This window comes from Cibotium barometz, chromosome 17 (assembly GCF_041138505.1).
Source record: "Cibotium barometz isolate CiBa-2024 chromosome 17, ASM4113850v1, whole genome shotgun sequence".
Classification (NCBI taxonomy): Eukaryota; Viridiplantae; Streptophyta; class Polypodiopsida; order Cyatheales; family Cibotiaceae; genus Cibotium; species Cibotium barometz.
This window is the reverse complement of record NC_141062.1, coordinates 36,592,219-36,612,512: the sequence shown is the minus strand read 5'-3', so window position 1 is coordinate 36,612,512 and position 20,294 is coordinate 36,592,219. Positions and strand designations below refer to the sequence as shown.

At 44.6% G+C, this 20,294-nt stretch overlaps 1 protein-coding gene across 1 annotated transcript; it reads left to right on the top strand.

Annotated features, from left to right (window-relative positions):
* The first annotated feature begins 3,436 nt into the window (after nucleotides 1-3,436).
* On the top strand, nucleotides 3,437-18,434 carry MTA (mRNAadenosine methylase). Its single transcript, XM_086811484.1, has 7 exons — nucleotides 3,437-4,864; nucleotides 4,949-5,047; nucleotides 5,457-5,540; nucleotides 5,709-6,067; nucleotides 6,994-7,210; nucleotides 17,501-17,580; nucleotides 17,692-18,434. Exons 1-7 carry the CDS (start codon nucleotides 3,581-3,583, stop codon nucleotides 17,936-17,938), a joined length of 2,370 nt encoding a protein of 789 aa, XP_086667610.1. The 5' UTR covers nucleotides 3,437-3,580; the 3' UTR covers nucleotides 17,939-18,434.
* Nucleotides 18,435-20,294: the final 1,860 nt, after the last annotated feature.

Genomic DNA, 20,294 nt, shown 5'->3' with positions numbered 1-20,294 from the left:
AAGAGTCCCGGCTATCAGGCAACAAGGTTTGCATTCTTTGATCAGCTTTCGAGCTAGATCTTTACGAAGCTCCTTGGGTGGCAAGCCATTAACCAAAAAGTTAACAATCTTCTCACTCCATTCGGGCATTGTCTCCACCCTGAACAGGAAAGTGTCAGGTAAGTCATCATCAACTCCCGTAGGAGCCTCACCATTAGGTATGCGAGACAAATGATCAACCATGACATGTTTTTTGCCAGGTCTTACAACAACAGTGAAATCAAACTCAAGAAGAATCAATAGCCATCGTGTGATTCTTCCTGTGGAGCATGGTTTGTTTACCAGATACAACAATGCTTGATGATCCACATAGAAAACAAACTTGGTGGCAAGAAGGTAATAACGAAATTTCCTTACTGCATATATCATTGTCCCTTCTCGCAGTATGACTTAGTTTCGGTTTCTCTTCGATTTCTAATTGGGCGACGTCATGAGGTTGCGGAATATACCACATGACACTTTGGAGGTATTGTCCCCAATTATCCGCCGATGAGCGTCAATGGCTCCTACATAACTAAGCCATTCTGCAGTGGATCTCTCTTTGTTTATTGCAGTTCGTACATTAGTACGATAGCATTGGCGCTTATGTCTCGCTTTCTTCTTACCAAGTTTCTGGTTTTTGTTTCTATCAGATTCAAACTCACTTGGTCGATCTTCACTTATGTCCCCCTCACTTTCGGATGAACTGCAGGAGGTCACCGTCCTAGGCCTTGAGCACATTACTTCCACACTTGGGTGAATATTTGATTCATTCCCCCCATTAGGCTCAGAGTCAGTTTCTTCTTAAGATTCAGATGACTTAGAGTTGCATTGGTCAGAGTCTTCGTCGCTACTATCAGTGTCAAGGGAGTTTGCCACTTTCTTGTCATCAGGAGTCAAGGGCATAACACCTATCATGTTTATTGGCACTAACGGTGGCATATCTTGCCCCTCAGGTGTTACCCAACTTGCGCCTCTATTTCCCCATGTGTCTATGGTTGCCGCTAGGTGTACCCAATCCACGTTATCTGACTCAGTCACACTACCATATAAGGAGAATCTTTCCTATCATCAGTCTCTTTTTTGCATGTATAGCAATACCTTAATGGGGCGGAGTGAATAGTGGTATCCGATCGATTATCGATGATAACCTTACTTCCTAAAGGATGCGCGCGACCATTCTCAAGATCAACTCGAATGACAGAGTCTTGGAATTGTAGGTAGACATGGTTTTTCGACCAGTCATGTACCATTTGTGCTTCCCTCATGAAAGGACGTCCTAAGATCATTTGATATGACATAGGATGCTTGGAGAAATATCCATTACAATGAAGGTATGTCTTACCTTGTATCCCAGAACCTTGATCTTAAGGTCCCTTAACATTCCAATAGGTTTAGCAATAGTTCTGTTTGCCATCTTAACCACTATGTTTGTGACTTCAAGGTGAGGTCTTCCCATAGATTTCCAACAGTTTTTAGTCACAATGCTCACTCCAGCACCACCATCAAGGATTCCCTTTAAAGTTAATCCCTTGGTAGTAATGGGGAGGGTTAAATTAGATTCGTCACCTTCAAGGTACTGTCCCAACTTGTTAACAGGTATTTCAACGACCGAGTCTTCATCTAGGTTGGGTTGTAGATCCCAATGTTCCCCTTCATCTTGAAGCGTGTCGGGTCTATCCATATTTGCAAATTGTGGTAACCCCACCTTTAGCTCTCCATTGAGAAATGCCCAAAGAGCTAAGAATAGCTCAGGATCTTTGTATAACTTGGATATTATCGTGGTTTTGATTTTAGAGGACATGAAATCCATTAGCTTAGACACATTCAACGATACTTTTCGAGACATCGCCCCTTGACTAGGGACTGGTGAAGATGGAATCACTTCCTCTTTGATGGGGTCAGGCATTCCCTCACTAAACATTCTTTCAAGCAAGAAGGGTGTTTGCCCACTTCCGGATGTCCTATCCTCACTTTCTTCCCGAATGATACTAAGTATAGCTAACGGTTTATGGCTCCTGTGAGGCTGAACTTGTGTAGGAAACACTGTATCTGGGATTTTGATTCTTCTAGGGTCTGCTGACTCAAGTTCTCTTTGTGTTTCTTCTACTAAACCCCTTAAGTGTTGCACTTGTTCAATCTCCTCAACTGGGTTTGGGTAAGTTCCAATCTTTTTCTTGAGGGTTTTTGGCCCACGTGGCGTCTTGGGGAGTCTCAGTCAGTTTGGGTGGTCGAGAGGGCATTAGCTGACTTGGTTGTGGGGCCGAGGAAGTTTCCTTCTATTTCCCGTGATTTATGTATTCGCTTGATTCTCATTTGTTGAGCTCCCGAGTGCGATCCTCCCTTAAGGTAGTGGCTTTGGTCCCCATGGTTTCTATTGAATTAGAATCATCTTCAGGATCATTCATATACACGGGGTCGTCTCCTGTTCCTATATTAGTCTTTGAACTAGGCTTGGAGCTCGTGGCATTAAGTGATCTCTTCCGTCGCGTTTTCTTTTTCTTTGCTCGAGCAATTGATGCAGTATCCCTCTCTTCAAGAATGTAGTTTTGATTTTGAAGCATTGACCGCGTGACTACATTCGCGGGTACAACAGGTGTGGTTCCTCGTGCCTAGTTGGTGACCTCAACCAAATTCAATGGCGTAATCTTGGGTGCACTAGGATTATATGGACATTGAGCAATCAAATGATCTATGCCACAACGATTACATGTAAGTACCGGCATTCTCGATGTGCTCCCTTGATTTGGTTGCATCTGAGTAGCGATCTTCTGTAGCCTATTAGGGCACTCCGCTACACGATGCGGTCCACCACAATCGTAGCATTGAAGAGGTGGTCTCCTTGCCAAGGTCCCAAATTTTATTAGGGCCTTAGGTCCCAAATTTTATTTCACATTAATTAGTTTGGCAAGAGGGAGAATAGAAGTTTAGAACCTTAGTTTGGCAAGAGGAGAATAGAAGTACAGGTAGCTTTTTTTTGTTGTTGATGTGTGGCATTGGAGGGTCTGAAATATATTGAACGTGCGAAGAGAGGGACTCAGCGCCAGGAGCACAACATCTTAGAGAGGGAGAGACTGCGAAGAGACCCTGGCGTGCTCTACTCTTTTGCTGTCTCTGTCCTAGACTCCCTCCCTCCCTCTCTCTCTCTCTCTTCTGTGTAGGTTTCCTCCATCCCTCGTTGAGTCTCCTCACACGACGGACAACATTGCTTGCTCTCTCCACTTGCTGTGTCCTTGTGCAGCCCACACGAGCTCTCTATTTGTGCCGCCTATGCAAGCTTTCTCATTGTGCCGCCTTTACCTTTGTATCCTAAGGTATTAATTTATTAATACTCACTTAGAGTGGGCATTGATTAATTAATGGAAAACAATTGGGCACCATATTATTAAGCGATTCTAAAGATGCATACTTTGAAGTAAGTTCCAATGACCTTATAAAAGCTAAGGTTTAAGGTCTCCCTCTCTTGTGTTTAATTAATTAATGAAAACAACATTTCTGCATAACAGGAAATCCAGCCAGGGGATCAGAAAACAGAACGGAAAGAGGAGTTCTCAGAATAGCCATGGAGGGAGAGGAGGAGACGGAGGAGCTTTTGGTCATGCGCGAGCAGAGGCGGCTACTAAGAGAGCAACTGGAGAGCCGGCGCAAGGCTCGTCTGGACCTCATGAGCAGCCTGCAGCACCTCGTTCCGGACCTCGTCTCCTCGCTTGAGCTTTCCCTAAAAGTGGTCTCCTCCTTCAGCGGCAAAGAGAATCACGGCCCTCACATCCTCGGTAAACAGGGCATCGCGGCCCCTCACGAGGTCTTGCGTCATTCAGGTGAGGTTTCTGTCATAGGTCTTGCGTCACGAACCCCCGCCAAAATAGTGAAAACTGACGCGGTCGCAAGATACAGTCATGGCGGAGCAGCAGCTGTGGATGCGGCCCGCAGTAGCAGCGGGAAGTTGGAAGAAAAATGGGACCCTGACAGGGACTTTGCTAGCGAAAACAGAGGACCTGATGCTGCCCTTGCTGTTGTAAAGAAGCTGATTGCTAGCTGCTTGCTGTCTCCTTCCACATCTGTTCCCATAGACTCTGCTGGGCTTCACCGCCGCCTGCCCAAGGATCTCAGTGCTGCAGCGAAGAATGCAATCTCGGAGATCGGTGGTGATAGAGGTGGCATTGCTGCTGTTGAAGCTGCCCTCCGGGCGTTCGCAGATGAGAATGCTGGAGTTGAGCTTGAGGATTTTACAGTCAGTGGTAAGACCAGGTTGATGGTGCTGGGTATTGACAGAAACAGGCTAGCAAAGGAGCTTCCTACCCCTCCAAGTCAGCCAAAAACAGGTGATGAATCAGTGCCACACACACCGGCTCATAGTGCAGGGGGTGCAGGTATGGAAATGAGTGGAACATCTTTTGCCATGAGCCCAATGCCGGCTCGACCTGCCGACGTATCGGGACTAAGTGGCGATCTCCACATTCATGGGCAACCATTACCAGGATCGGGACCGCCTATGTATCCTGGAGGAGGCCCGCCCCTGATGATGGGACCAAGAGTAGGGCCTAGGATGATGGGGATGCATGGAATCCCGCCAGGCCTCCCTCCTGGAATGGGTATGGGATTTGGGGGTATGCCTGCTACTATGCAGAGGCCAGCTTTAGGGCCAGGTCTGGCTGCATCGCCAGCTTCAGCTCCACAAATGACAGGGGGCAAAGCAAAAGGTAACAGTGAAGAAGAGGTCACAAAGGACTTGGAAGCAATGCTGTCAAAAAAATCTTTCAAAGAGCTGCAAAAATCAAAGACAGGAGAGGAGCTACTAGATCTTCTCCATAGACCGACAGCAAAGGAGACTGCAGTTGCAGAGAAGGTATGTGCATTCAAAAATTGTTGGTAGGGAAGTTGCTCCATTGATTTGGAAGATTGTGTCGACTGATACCAGTTTTTGCCGCAGTTCAAAACAAAAGGAGGGTCTGTTTTAAAGGAGTATTGCCCAAATCTTACTAAAGAGGATTGTCGGCGCCAGAGGAATTCCTACATAGCTTGTGAGAAGGTTCTTACCCCTTCCCCCTTCTTTGAGCGTTACATCACCTGTATTTACGGGAACCCCTTCGATGGGTACGTAAGAGGGAATCTAGAGGGCTATACCAGTGGGTGAGGTGGTAGAGGGAGAAGTTCCCATGGGAGAAGTTCTCATGGGTGGGGTAGTTGGCCATCGTATGCACAGACCTAGCCCTGTAGACTACCTATTAGGGAAATTGTTAAGGCTGAGGTAATTGGCCACCACATGTCCTGGTTTAGCCCTCTAGACTCCCTATTATGCACTCGTCCTTCGATTCCTTACAGTATACGGTAAAGAACATGGAGCTTGTGTAACTTAAAGCGATTTGTTTGTTCTCATTTAAAGGGAGGGGTGGGGTCTGTCCTTATTGGCTTGGGTTGCTAAGTGTAAATGTATGCAGGTTCACTTTCGCCGGATCATTGCCGTCCATACCGACGTCAATCTAGGCGACTGCTCGTTTCTAGATACATGTCGTCACATGAAGGTGACTTTCTTGAACAAGGACAACTATTCAACAATAGCTTTAGCTTCTGAGTGGTGGTTTTCTTTTCCACAATGTGTCATGAGCAATATGTGGAGGTTGTATCTCTTGTCTATCCTTTGAAGAAGATTTCATTGTTGCACAATCTCAAATGTTTCATTGCTTTGCCAGACTTGTAAATATGTACACTACGAGCTAGATCCTACTCCTGATGTCCCTGGTATGATGATGGGAGTGCCTGGAATCCCTCCTCGAAAGTTGCTAACAAAGACCCCTCGGGTGGAGTACTGCTCAGAAGTGGAGCTCGGAGAACCTCAGTGGATCAATTGTGACATACGCACCTTCCGGATGGATATTCTTGGGCAGTTTGGTGTTATTATGGCTGACCCTCCATGGGATATTCACATGGAGTTACCTTATGGTACTATGGCAGATGATGAGATGCGGAACTTGAATGTACCAGCTCTTCAAACAGATGGTCTTATCTTTCTTTGGGTTACAGGCCGTGCGATGGAGCTAGGCAGAGAATGGTCTTTCTCATATTTATGCTTTGTTTTGAGGCTTTGCAGTGATTTTTTTCTCTTGTCTCATGAGGAGGCAGGCTATACCAATGAGTTGAAGAGTTGCAAAGAGAAAAAACCGTAATTGTAAAATCACATAAGACAAACAAATTTAGATGTTTTCTCCCTTTTCTTCCTTTTCTCTCTCCCATCCTCCCTCCCCCTTCGCTCTCTGTTTCTAATCCTATGGTGGTCATCAATTCTCTCTCTCTCTCTCTCTCTCTCTCTCTTTGTGTGTGTGTGTGTGTCTGCGTGCATGCCCGCGCGCTCTTTGCGTTTGCTGTTCAGCCTATACAATAATCTCTCTCTCTCTCTCTCTCTCTCTCTCTCTCTCTCAAAAGAGTTTTAAATTTTATTTTGATATTACTATGAATACAAATATAAATTTAATATATGTGTGTGTTTGTGTGCGTGCACGCATGTGCGTGCTTGCACTATATATCAACATTTGATTTATTGTACAAAGTGCAATATATATGTGTGTGTGTGTGCACGCGTGCGTGCGTGTGTGTGGATAAAGTGCTATATATATAGTGTGTGTGTGGATAAAGTGATATATATATATATATATATATATATATATATATGTATGTATGTATGTATGTATGTATGTATGTATGTATGCGTATGTAAAGTGCTATATCTATATATATAGAGAGATCCTTATCTAGTTTTATAAAGCATTATGACATTATAAGATTGTATCATTCATGGCCAATGTAAAACATTATATTACTTTTAATACAATATATCATTTTATTTATGTATATGAATCATAGTTCTTATATTTCATACGTGACTATTTTACATGCTATAAATGCCTGTTATAAAAAAATAAGAATTTGTTTTTCCTAACAGTAAAGTTTATTTATGTTTTTGTCCGTTAACCTTTGCAGTCTTGAGCTGTGGGGCTATCGGCGAGTCGAAGAGCTGATTTGGGTGAAAACCAATCAATTACAGCGAATCATTAGAACGGGGCGAACAGGCCATTGGTTGAATCATAGTAAGGAGCACTGCTTAGTTGGCATCAAAGGACAGCCAGAGGTAAACCGCAATATTGACACTGATGTGCTGGTAGCTGAGGTCCGAGAAACGAGCCGCAAGCCTGACGAGGTGAGTCCGCTTGACTTGGCACTTGTACTTTGATGTGAAGGTTTTACAGGTGATGCCTTCTTTTGTGTGTGTGTGTGTGTGTGTGTTTTTCTTTGGGGGGGGGGGTGGGGTGGGGGGGAAACTGGCACTTGTACTTTGATGCGAAGGTCTTAGAGGTGATGCCTTCTTTTGTGTGTGTGTGTGTGTGTGTGTGTGTGTGTGTGTGTGTGAGTGGGGGTTGGGGCTTGAAGTCCTTTAAATATGTGTACATTCTTTTGGTAGAGGAGCTAGGCAGACATTAAATTTTAATCGGTCTGGTTTAGCAAAGAAATCTGCTCATGTTGTGATGTGTGAAAATATACCTAATATTTACCCGGCCCAAAAAGGGCCGCCTTCTTTGCAGGCTGACTCCCATGTTGGCCGACCAAATAAAAACCTCATATAAATATGAGGGTCTCCACTTGCTTATGCAACCATCAAACCCACGAGATCCTTGGTGCCTTGCGATCTTCTGTCACGTGCATCCCGCACTTGGATGCCACGTAGACATTTCTGTACAGAAGGTGCAGGACCTGGGATGGTGAACTGGTCCCATGTGAGCCCAGTCCGGGACGAGTCAGCCAGGGATCCATCTCAGTCGTCCGAGGTCAGGTGTGCACTGTCTTGCACTTGAAACAGTGCCAGTCCGCGCTGTGAGTCTCCCTCTAGGATGATGTCAGTGGTTCTGTGTATCTGGTATGGTACCGGATGCCAGATCACTGAGTAGATTATGTTTAGGACAAGGGGCCAGCCCATAGGGCTACCCCGGATCTTAGTGTGGGCATGGGAATGGTGTAGAACCACCCCCATGAGGGCCAAGAAGGCCCAGGCTGAACCCACCAGCCATGGAGGGGCTGTAGGACAATCCTAAGGCAAGAATAAGGCTATTTTCAGGAGGTTACAGCCTTCATAGGGCTATAGGGCAAGTATGGGGCAGCCCATACAGGCTGCCCAGCCCATGGACTGTGGCAAAGGCTATGCCCAGCCTTCTAGAAGCAAGCGCCTGCCTCCCCAGCTTGCTAGGGAAAATACGCAGCATTTATTAGGATTTTTTTGAGCATTTAATGCTGAATTTACTCAGTCGTGGGATTTGTCTACTGGCCGCCTGCTCTTATACTGGCCGACTGCTGCTGTAGGGTAGTATAAATAGGAGAGGTCCACAATCCCATCGTTCATCTCATTATTTCACCAAGAGCTCAAGCCAATCAAGGGCTAGACAAGCCAAGGAGATTGCTAAGCAAAGGGGTGGACTTCTGAAGGTCAAGGGCAGGGATTTCCCGGCCAAGAAAGGTCAAGAATTCTGTATTTGTTTTCAGATTTACATCATTCTAATAAAGCAAATACACCATCCGTGGTGGGGGCCCTACAGAGGGTAATTGGGACCCAATACTGTGTCCTCTCCATCTCCCCCTTCTCTCTCTATTTTTCTGCACATCTCCTTTTAGTTTGTGCGTTAAATTCCGTCGCGAAAAGAGTGCTGAATTCTGAGTTTTGAAGTTATCGATCTTTCTCCGAAGCTTCTGCATATTATAGTGGTATTAGAGCCTACTTCAAGGACAAAGATTCAGCAAAGAAAACCATAAAATTTTTCTCGCTCGTGGGGTTGGTTTTTAGACGCCGGTGGACTACCCCTTTCGGAGTGACTCCTGTCCCTCTAAGGACGGTTGGTTTTTAGCCTCCGGAAGCCTCCGGAAGTCTCCCACACAAATAGTGGATGGTCAGATTGCGTTTCGGAAAGGAATTGCATTTTCCTACTATGGCGAGCTTCGGCGACGAGAGACCGAGAACCATGGGACCAGAGTGCACCAGGCAACCCAGCTAGCGCACCAGGCTTGAGTGTCACAGACATGTTCCAGCAGATGATGCGAGCACTCGCAGAACAGACGGCCAAGTTGGATGAGCAGAAGGCGCAGATCTTGGCTCTGGAGGAGCGTGCCCGCTCTCCAGCATCGCGTTTTCCATCTCCTCCTCCCTCTCCTTCCGTATCCCAGATACCAGATCCTTGTGACAGGGACCCTCTCGCGGGGCTACAGCCGTAGCCAGGCTCCTTGCTTGAGTTGCAGATGCGTGCATTGGAGATTCGACAACGAGAAGACGACGCCATGCGACGCGTGGAACACGAGCGTTACCTCAGAGCTTTGGACGCCATATTGACACCAGCGGCGCCCATAGTTACCAAGGGACGGGGACGGGGGACGGGGACGGCTAAAGGTAGGGAACGGGGACGGGGGGGTGGGGACGGTGTAGTGAGTAGGAGAGGGTGGAGAGGAAGGTGATGGACCGTGGAGTACGAGAGGGAGATAGTGGAGAGGAAGGTGATGGACTGTGGAGTAGGAGAGGGAGATAGTGGAGAGGAAAGCTTGAGTAGGAGAGGGAGATTGTGGAGAGGAACTCAAGTCTTGGAAGGCTTGAGTAGAAGAGGAGTGGCTCCAAGCCCATTATATAGTTGTGTTGCTCTCTCTCTCTCTCTCTCTCTCTCTCTCTCAAATGGCCAGTGTTAACGGCTAGTAGCCGTTTATTTGAAAAAAAATGCCTGAAGATTTAGCTGTTGTTGCAGCCGTCCCCGTCCCCTGCACACGACGTCCCCCCGTTCCCACAGGGGGGAACGCCCGTCCCCTGGTCGCGTCTCCTCCGTCCCGTCCCCCTGGCCGTCCCCAACCCGGTGTGCAGGTCTCTCTGCTCGAGACGGCATTCCCACGTCCCACGTGGGCGTCCCTCTGTCCCCCTGTCACTATGGCGGCGCCCTCCAATCATTTTTCCGAGAAAATGAATTTCAGTAAGTATAATGGTAAACTCGATCTCACAACTCTTTATTCATGGTTACATCAATTTGAAGCTTACTTTGCCGTAGTGAGAAAAACAGATACTGACAAAGTGATCTTAGCCAGTTGGTACTTGGAAGGTGAGGCCATTCATTGGTGGACTTAGTGGGCTCATGCCCACACCAGAGCAGGTATGGCAGCTTATGTGTGGGACGAGTTCGTCCGCGACCTTAAGCAGTGGTTTCTACCGCCCCACTACCTTGAGCGACTCGAATACGAGTTCAGGGGAGCGCGTCAGAACGCGCAACCAGTCCTACAGTTTGCCAATAAAATTTCGACCTTATGTCTGCAATTAGGCTCATCTGATACGGACAAGAAAGGGCAGTTTTTGTATGGCCTGGACACGCAAATCCAATGGGAGGTGCATAGACCCAGCATATACGAGAGAAGTCATCAATAAATGTAGCAAAATAGAAGCAACCCCCTAATGACTTCGTCTGCATGGGACCACAAAGATCACTATGTATAAGCTGCAACTTTGCAGTTCCTCGTAGACATATATTCCCCCCCTCGGTCAGAACGGAGAGTCTTAACCTTGCATCCTGACTCTGTTTCAGCAAGTGCTACAAAGGCCAAAAATGCATCATATACCTGTGATTTCTGTGTCCACGGATAGACCCAGCATATACGAGAGAAGTCATCAATAAATGTAGCAAAATAGAAGCAACCTCCTAATGACTTCGTCTGCATGGGACCACAAAGATCACTATGTATAAGCTGCAACTTTGCAGTTCCTCGTAGAGCCTGATCACGTGGGAAGGAAAACCGATGCATTTTTCCCAAAATACATCCTTCACATATGTGATCTGGAGGCTTCTCCATAAGAGGTAGGTCTGTGAACATGTTATGTCGCTGCATAAGCATAAGACTACCAAAATTTACATGCCCCATGCGAGCATGCCATAACTCCGCATCAACCATAGCTGGAGTAAGAGTGGAAATGCATCCAACTGATAAAGTCCATGACATAATGTACCAGTGAGCATCAAGGTCAAAGCATTAGCTTTGTCTCTGACCATGCATTTGTCATCATCAAAGTGGACTTGCATACCACAGTGTGCTAAAGAAGAAATGGACAACAAATTCTTCTTTATCCCTGGTACATATAAGGCATTTGTAAGGCGAAGAATAGAGCCATCAATGGCTGTGAGCTGAATCTCCCCAATGCCACGAACTGGATATGAAGCATTATTGGCACACTGAACAGTTTTGCCAACAGGAGCAGGGCCTACATGACAAAACAAATCCCTGCGAGATGTGATATGCTTTGAAGCACCACTATCAAAATACCAAGTACATGCATGCTCTGTCATACTGAGTGCCTGTGAAGACCAAGAGGCATCATAGCTGCATGTGTAGAAACAGTAATCCTTGTCCTCAACAAAAGAAGCAGTCTCCGGAGGAGCTTTAGAAGCATCATTTACAGACATCCGAGATTCCTTTGCCTTCTCTTTGGCAATCCTCTTTCTACACTCTGTGATGTAGTGACCTGGCTTCTTACAGTAATGGCATTTGCCCTTTTTCTTGGGCTGTCCATCACCTTTCTTGGTATCATGAGATGAACCACCATCACCTGAATTCTGATTTGAACTCTTTGGCTGAGATTTGCCTTTCCCTTTTTGACCTGTAGTAAATGCTTGTTCAGCACTTGTGTTCATATTTATATTCTTCCTGATTTGCTCTTCCTGTAGCAAGAGAGCAACAAGTTCCTAATACTTAAGGGGTTCAACAGCATTCCTCATGCTGAGGTTCAAAGAGGTATGAAAAGCCAAGTAAGATCTTGGCAAAGAGTTCAAGATGGTGGACACAAGCTGTGTCTCAGGAATAATCTCATCCACATTGATGAGTTGCTCTCTCAAATCCTGCAGCTTGTTCAAGTGGCTAGACATATCATCACCTTCATGCATTTTCTGATTTTCCAGCTCTCTTTTCAAAAACGAGATCCGAGCCTCATTACGAGCAGCATACATCTGCTCCAAAGTCACCCATGCATTCCGTGAAGAGCCAGCTGAACGAATATGAGGTATAATAGACCTTTGTACTGACAATACAATGAGTGACAAGGCTTGTGCATCTCTGGCATCCCATGTCTTCTGAGCATTTGTTCTTTGAACAGGCAATGGCTGACCTGGTGCCTGTACTTGTCCTTGTCCACGAGCACCCCCTTGGGGAGGAGTCTCTGGAGCCAATGAATCTGGACGTGGTTCATCACCACTAACAAAATCCCAAAGACCTTTTGCCACGAGCACATTTCTCAGCATAAAACTCCACAAGGAGTAGTTCATGCCGTCCAACTTGTCTTCCTTAGACAAATACGTGAATACATCACTCTGTTGTTGATTTGCCATTATGCCAATGCACAATGTTGTACCTGTGTATAAAAAAAAACAAATAGCAACAACCCTAAAAGCAACTGTACTCCACTGAATACAGCTAACCCAAATATGCCTGCACTCTCAATCCTTTGAATGTGCAAAACAATGCACCACTGACTGAGTAGAGTAGCAAAAATGGCTTACACAATGCCAAAATGCCCAAAATTACTACACCCAAAACCTTGCAAAAAACCCAAGAAAATCTGCTTGTATCTGCCAAAAAATTTTCACAGAGAAAAATGCCCAAATTTCAAAACTTGTAAAGCTTACCACAACTGTGATTTTTGCAGGTACAAGTCGACTGTACTGTGCAGGTACACGCAGCAGGTACTGTACGGAAACTACAGTCAACTGGTTGGCTTCAGATATGCGCAGCAGGTACTGGATTGCTGTATTGTGCAGGTACGGATGACTGTACAGCTACAGTACTGTACGATGATTGTAGCAGACTGTAGGTTCGGTCGACTGTATGGCGGATGTACAGAGCTGCAGTTACACGTAGCAGGTACAGTACGGAGACAGCAGTCGACAAGTACTGTACGGAGCTGGGCGAGCAGGTACACAGCAGCAGGTTCTGTACGAAGCTGTGCGAGCAGCTGGGATGTCGAGCATATACTCACACTCTAAATGATACAAAGGGCAAGCTTGAGCCAAGGAGTGAGTTGCTCATTTTTGTGGGTTACTCTTCTGAATCAAAGGCTTACAAAGTTTTTGATCCGCGATCAAACAAAGTTTTCCTTCGTCGAGACATTGTCTTTGATGAGCGAGACTTACTTCGCCTTCCGTTGCCCATACCAACTGAACAAGAATCTCAGACTGTGCCAAATGAACCCTATTAGTTACCTACTACTCCACCTCTTGAGGAGGCTTCCTCCTCTCGACAACCACCCAGGGACCCTTTACCTCACTGGTATCAACAAACCATGTGTGATTCCGGTATACTTCCTTTTGATATCCCTTTGGACAGTCCTCGTTGATCCACCAAACTCGCCCCTCGTGCCTCATTTGCCTTTGTTTTTATCACAGACTATGGGGCACATGATGAGCCAACTTTGTGGAAAGATGCTATTAAAATTCCACCCTGGAAAGAGCCCATGGAACTCCAACTCGAAAGCATTGACCGTAATGGCACGTGGTCCCTTGTGGATTGCCCTCATCATAAGAAGGTTATTGGAACCAAATGGATCTTCCGCACCAAACTTAAAGCCGATGGTACCTTGGACAAATACAAAGCCCAGCTTGTCGTTCAAGGCTTTCGCCAAAAAGAAGGCATTGATTTCGACGAGACTTTTGCTCCCACTGCTCGAATGACCACAATCCGTCTTTTACTCAATCTGGCTGCTCACCATAAATGGCCCATCTATTAGATGGATGTTAAGAGTGCCTTTTTAAATGGCATTCTTAACGAGGAGGTCTACGTTGACCAGCCTCCGGGTTTCCCTCTCCCTGGTCTTGAGGACAAAGTCTTTCGCCTACATAAAGCTCTTTATGGGCTTAAACAAGCACCCCGGGCGTGGTATCATTGCATCGACAAATTTTTTCACAGCCAAGGTTTTCCCAATCTCTATATTCACACTGATCAAGTGATGGTTTGCTACCTTGTCCTGTATGCCGATGACCTCATTATTTCAGATTCCCATCAAGCCAAAATGGTTGATATCATGGCACAGCTCAGACAAACTTTTGAGATGACAGATCTCGGTCTTCTCTCATATTTCCTTGGCATGGAGGTGATCCAACATCCTGATGGTATTTTCGTGTCTCAACAGAAATACTGTCTCCAACTCATTACTTCCTATTTTCCTGATGGTGCTATCCCCGTGGCCACTCCATTGGATCCCACCGTTAAATTGTGGACTCACATGAAGAGCGAGCCTATCGACAAGTGGTTGGGAAACTTCTTTGGCTCACAAATTCTCGTCCTGATATATCCTATTGCACATCCATTTTAAGTCAGTATTTCAATGCTCCCAAGGAGCCACATTGGAGTTCAGCGATGAGGGTTGTTCGCTATCTAGGAGGTACCTATTTGTATGGCCTTCACTACAGTCGTGGGATCACCTTGCACGGTTACACGGACCTCGAGTGGGTTGGTGATTTCGATTCCCGACATTCTCATGGTGGTTATTTGTTCTCCCTCGGATTTGCCACTTTCTGTTGCAGGTTCTTCAGTAGTAGCAGAGGCCGAATACCGGGCCCTCTATGATGCCACCACTAAGGTTATGTATCTTCGTCAACTTCTTTCCGACATGCGCGTCTCCATCGACACCGCCTCTACCATCTTCGTCGACAGTCAGAGTGTGATTGCCCCTGTTGGCAACCCTATCTTTCTAACTGTAAGGAGCATGTGGGTGTCGATTTTCACTTTAATAGGGAACAGGTTGAGCTTGGTACCGTCCTACTTCAGTACATTTCCACAGCAGACAACCAAGCAGATATCCTTACTAAGTCCGTCAACCGCCCCATTCTCGCGCGTCTTCGCAATCGGATTGGCATCGGGCACATGAGTCAGTGAAAACCCCATGAGGGCACGGCTCTTGTGAAAATCCACTGCATTGCATTTTTTTTCCATCCTGCATTCCCTATGCACAACATTTTTTTTGGTGTGTTTGGGGCGCATGTATGAATGAAAACCCAAAAATGGGCATTCATGCATGTGAAAACCTCTTGCATTGTGGCATTCTTCCAGTACATCTCACTCCCAGATGCCTGGTCAATCACATAAATCCTCATCTTCGACAACCAAATTTTTTTTCCCTCATCTTCTCTCATGATCCCTTTTTGGTCTGAGAGGGGGGGTGTGAAAATATACCTAATATTTACCCAGCCCAAAAAGGGCCGCCTTCTTTGCTGGCCAACTCCCATGTTGGCCGGCCAAATAAAAACCTCATATAAATATGAGGGTCTCCACTTGCTTACGCAACCATCAACCCACGAGATCCTTGGCGCCTTGCGATCTTCCCTCTCTGCGTTTCATCGCAGGCTGGATATCTCCTGGTCTGCATATCACAGTTTGCCTCGCCATCTCCTGCTGGTCAGCACACAGACGGCTCACATCGTTTGTCGCCGCCTACAGCAGGTTCTCTTGCAGCGTTAAACTTCTGCTGGTTTTGCCCGCCTACAGCAGGTTCTCTTGCAGCGTTAGTTGCTGCAGGTTTTGGCCGCCTGGTACCTACATCAGCCTCACCACAGCCTTGTTGCCCCCAACATCAGGTTCTCTTGCAGAATAACTTGCAGAATAACTGCTGCAGGTTTTGGCCGCCTACATCAGCGTCACCACAGCTTTGTCGCCACCAACATCAGGTTCTCTTACAGCGTGGTAGTGAAAGTTTGTGAATGGAGGGGTAGGAGGCCCATGCACTTGCTCGCAAAGTTTCACTTGTGTTAGATGAGGTTTTTCTAGTCGTCGTAAACGGTTAAAAGAAGCCTTTACCCTGGGGAAGTGCACTAGGTTGCATGTACAGTCAATGCAAGTGTTAATGCCATTATTACAAATTACAGATGAATAGCAAGTAGGCATGCTTTTGGAGGTCTGTAAACTTTAAAGAAATTTTCTTTATCCTTATTTGACACATCTTCTACATACAAGTCATTCGTAGTAGTGTAGTGTTGCATAGAAACATTTAATAAACAAAACGCAACTGAATGAAATGTCTCATCTAGTGAAAGGCATTTCTTTTCCACCCATTTTAAGGCGGCCTTTTTCTAATCAGAAAATGGTGAACCATGATTTAGATTATGCTTTTGTGCTCCAAAATAGTGGCTTCTTTGTTTGCAGCAAGGTCTCCATCTTGTTGTGCAAATTTATGGTGGTCACTTCCTTGAGCCTTACTATCTTGCTCTCATAGTTGCAATGAAACACGTTTCATTGCAAGTGTAACGTTTCATACGTTTGAAACGTTTCTTTCATGCCACCTTGGAAAATCAACGAAATCAGCGTTTTTTATCCAGAGAGCCCGTTTTTCAAAAAAACACCTACATGCGCCTATGAAACAGTTTGAAGGAGCTCATGCCTTGCACAAATCAGCCCCTACCAACTCCACCCGCACTTCCTAGGTTTCGTGCCCGCCATCTCTCGGGTTGGTTGTATTGATTTGTGCCTTTTTCTTCGATTTTGCAAAAAAACACAGATTTTGAAATTTGGAGGTTTTCATGCCAGGGTGCCAATCCAGATTCCAGCGTGCCTTTGTCAAGATGCCTCGCACTAAAGATGCCATCCGGGCCCATGTCACTTTTGTATCAAAATATGGTGGTTCAGGCACACAAGTGGAAATGCAATTTTTTGCGGGGTTTACTCAGGAGGGTCCATAATCCGTGTTAAGGCCCATTTCACAGGTTTAATCGGGAAAGGCATTGGTGCATGCAAATTGATGCCTGCAAACATGAAGGCTGAGCTGCAAGAATGGAAAAGACAGCAACTTGCAAGACGTGGTTGTGGGCCTATGCCTCACAAAGTACAATGTGAGTACATAAAGTAGCCTAGGGCAAAGTGCGTCGTTGGTCTAACATTAATAAACCCACAAGTCACTTATATAGTGATAACTACTGCCATAACCATAGTTACATGGGACGCGAAATGGGGATGGGGACGGAAAAGATTGAGAATGGCCATTCCCCATGACTTTAGAGTGACATGGGACGGGAACAGGAAGATGCTGCCATCCCCAACATTCCCGAGTCTAAAAATGCCCATTCCCTGTGACTATGGCCATAACTAGTCATAAATAGCGAGTAACTATTGTTTTATTAATAATCCAGCTTAGCCATCTTCTCCTCTCTACTCTTGCTTGCATGTGTTCTATTGGATTCTTGCATGCTAGATGGTTTGCCTGCTTGTAGGTCGGTCCCTCTCAATAGCTTCGTCTTAGACAACCACTACGAAGGCCATTCTCTTCTTTGCTCCTTCTATTATGGGTGGTTATGCAAATGATTAAGTGTTTTTTGTTTGATTTTGGTTGATTTAAGGCTGGCTGATCAGCCACCCCAGCATGCTTATTCATGAGGATTTTTATATAGGGAAGTATTACTGATGTTTTTACCGATGTTTTGGATGTATGGGGACATACGTGTGGCAGATGTATCCAATGTTGGAGAGGATCAGTCCCCGGACACGGAAGTTGGAGTTGTTTGCACGGATGCACAACACACATGCAGGGTACTTATCATCACTTGAATTTTTTAAGGACAGTTGGTGTTTTCAGTAGCAAACTCCTCTTTTTCCTTTCTTTTTCAATGTTTGTATACTCTGTTGAAAACTTTTATTCAGGTGGATTTCCCTCGGTAATCAACTAAATGGAGTCCGTTTAGTGGATGAAGGCTTGAGAGCACGTTTCAAGGCTGCATATCCGGATGTGGAAATCCAGCCTCCAGATCCCCCAACAAAAGCTGATCTAGATCCTTCTGTTTTGTCAAGTCAGCAAGGTGTTATGGTCCCTGGTATAACAGATAATCCACCTGGAACGGTAGCTGAAATTGTTGACAATAATGTGCCTAAAGATTTACAAATGATTTAAGAGGAGGCGGGCTTGTTTTAGAAAAATAAACAATATGAGATTATACCATTTATACCATACAAGGGTGCACTGCACAATTAATGTGCCTCATTTTCATAAGGTTGTGCTAATTGAGCCCACTAGGTGTTACACGTAGAAGAAATATGAGGAGTTGGATTTGCTTGACGAGCAGGTGATGATCACAAACAAGACAAGTGGGATTCCATATTGCCCATTTGCCTCCTCCGGATAGACAAAGGGACTGTCATCTTGCACTCGATTAATCAAAAGCAACTGCTGTTGTGAAAGCTGCATTTTTGGCTGCTAAGTCTATCGGATGTGCGCCCAATGTTGTGAAGGTGTCTGCCAACATATGGGTGGGGCTAGGATGGGCACCATAGATGTGTGTACCATGCCATAAGTTTATTTAGTTTTTGCTTGAGCCTATGTTTCTTAACCCTTTATGATGCCACACAATATTGCTTAAAGCGTAAATATTGCTAAGATTAGCATGGAAGTTATGTGACTGCTGATGATGTGTCATACTTGAAATGTTTAGCTTGCCATGTGTGTGTGAATCATCAAAAGCTGAACAGAGGGACTTCCATCTTAGACATTTTCACTAAATGGAGTAATGGCATGTTTTGGGGACTCCCTAAAGACGATTGGCTTGAAGATAGAGTCCTTCAGTTCTGAATAGATTCTTTAGTTACAAGATATAAATTGCTTGGTGTGAAGTAATTGTGAAGCTGTTTTTATTATAATCTTTGTTTCTTATTCATTAAGGCATTTAGAATTGCATGTAACACCAAGGTGTGACCATTGCAAGAGAAGATGATATTATTTTATAGTGTGCAATGACATAGAATGTATGCTTGCTATCTGGATTTATCTATTTGGCTAGCTTGCATTCGGGCGAGTGTTATACCTCTTGGTGTTTCATGTTTACACCTTATGGCTTTGGCCTATAATTTTTAGTTAGGGGCTCGTAAGATTACTGTGAATAGTAACGCCTATGAATGCATACATGGAGGCTTTCTCATGAATAGCAGTGCAATGCTGACAATAGGGCAGTGTTACAGGAAAAGGGTGCCTCAGCTCATCCCTAAGTCAGTTTGAGATTTTAAAACTGCTGTTGAAGAGGAGCTCATACTTAAAGAAATATGCCTACTTTTCAGTATTTCTGCCTTGATGAGATAGAATTTGGGAATGTGTATGTTTGTTAAAAATAAGTTTCCCAAGCATTGCAATGAGATCAATAGAAAAGCATGAAAAGCTCATGGATTTGTGCACCAAAGTTGTGTAATATTAAGTCCACAAGTCATCAAGAAATTGGCCTATTTTATATACAAGAGCTAGAGGGAGAGAAGTTATATGTATTTGGAGTGTCAAATTGCATTCACTGTGATCATCTATAGTACCCAAGCCAATGAAAGCTAGACTTGTGAAAAGTGTAGTGGATTGTCTCAAATCTTGTAGGAAATATGTAACGAGGTGTGATGTCATCAATATTTTCTTTGGTGCACAAATTTGTTATTATGTGACATTATGAATTGACACATGATATAATGAAAGTGACAATGCACTAAAGGGAAAGACCATTTGTTGGATTTTTTTTTTAAGTTTTCGAGTAGGAATTTTTAACAATAATCATTTGTTAAAAGTGACGTATATACAAGTGACCAGCTTTCACACCTCACACAACCACTAGACAAGCATCATTTGAGATCATTTATGGAAAGGTTTTAACCATTTTGATTTTGGGGCTTTCACACAAGATCTAATTAGTAAATGATTTCACTATTGATTTTAATTCTATTGTTCAAGAGGTGCATGCGGCTCATTTTGCACAAGAGTATTATGCTAAATAAGCAAATAAGAAACATAAATGCGTATCTTTTAAAGACAGTGACTAGGTACTTTTGAGGATTGAAAAGAGACAATATACAAACATCCAATGCTAAAATTAGCACCAAGGTTTTATAGATCATACAAGATAATTAAAAAGATAAATAACCTTGCTTATCGATTAGATTTGTCATCACATTCTAAGATTCATAACTCTTTTCACATTAGTCTCCTTAGACCATTCAAAGGACCTTTACCTTTCTATCCAATTCATGAAGAACCTCCTTTGATTATTGATGAACAAAAAGAACTTATTCAAGATTCAATCATAAAACCACGATCAAATAATAATAAGAATAGGAAATGTATATACCAGTTTCTTATGACTTTCAAAAACCATCCAATTGAAGATGCTAGGTGTATGGTTGTGTAATTTTTCTATCAATATCTAGAGCTTATTTGCTTGTATAAGCATACGTGCAACTAAGTTTAAGCAAGAGGGAATGTTACATGTGACATATACTCTCTC

What these genes read in the sequence shown, in the direction of transcription:
- MTA (XM_086811484.1), top strand. Translation starts at nt 3,581, where the DNA reads ATGGAGGGAGAGGAGGAGACGGAGGAGCTTTTGGTCATGCGCGAGCAG. An exon ending in ATGGAGCTAGGCAGAGAATG is followed by an intron (nt 6,068 to 6,993) that starts GTCTTTCTCATA and finishes TAACCTTTGCAG; the next exon opens with TCTTGAGCTGTGGGGCTATC. An exon ending in ATGCACAACACACATGCAGG is followed by an intron (nt 17,581 to 17,691) that starts GTACTTATCATC and finishes ACTTTTATTCAG; the next exon opens with GTGGATTTCCCTCGGTAATC.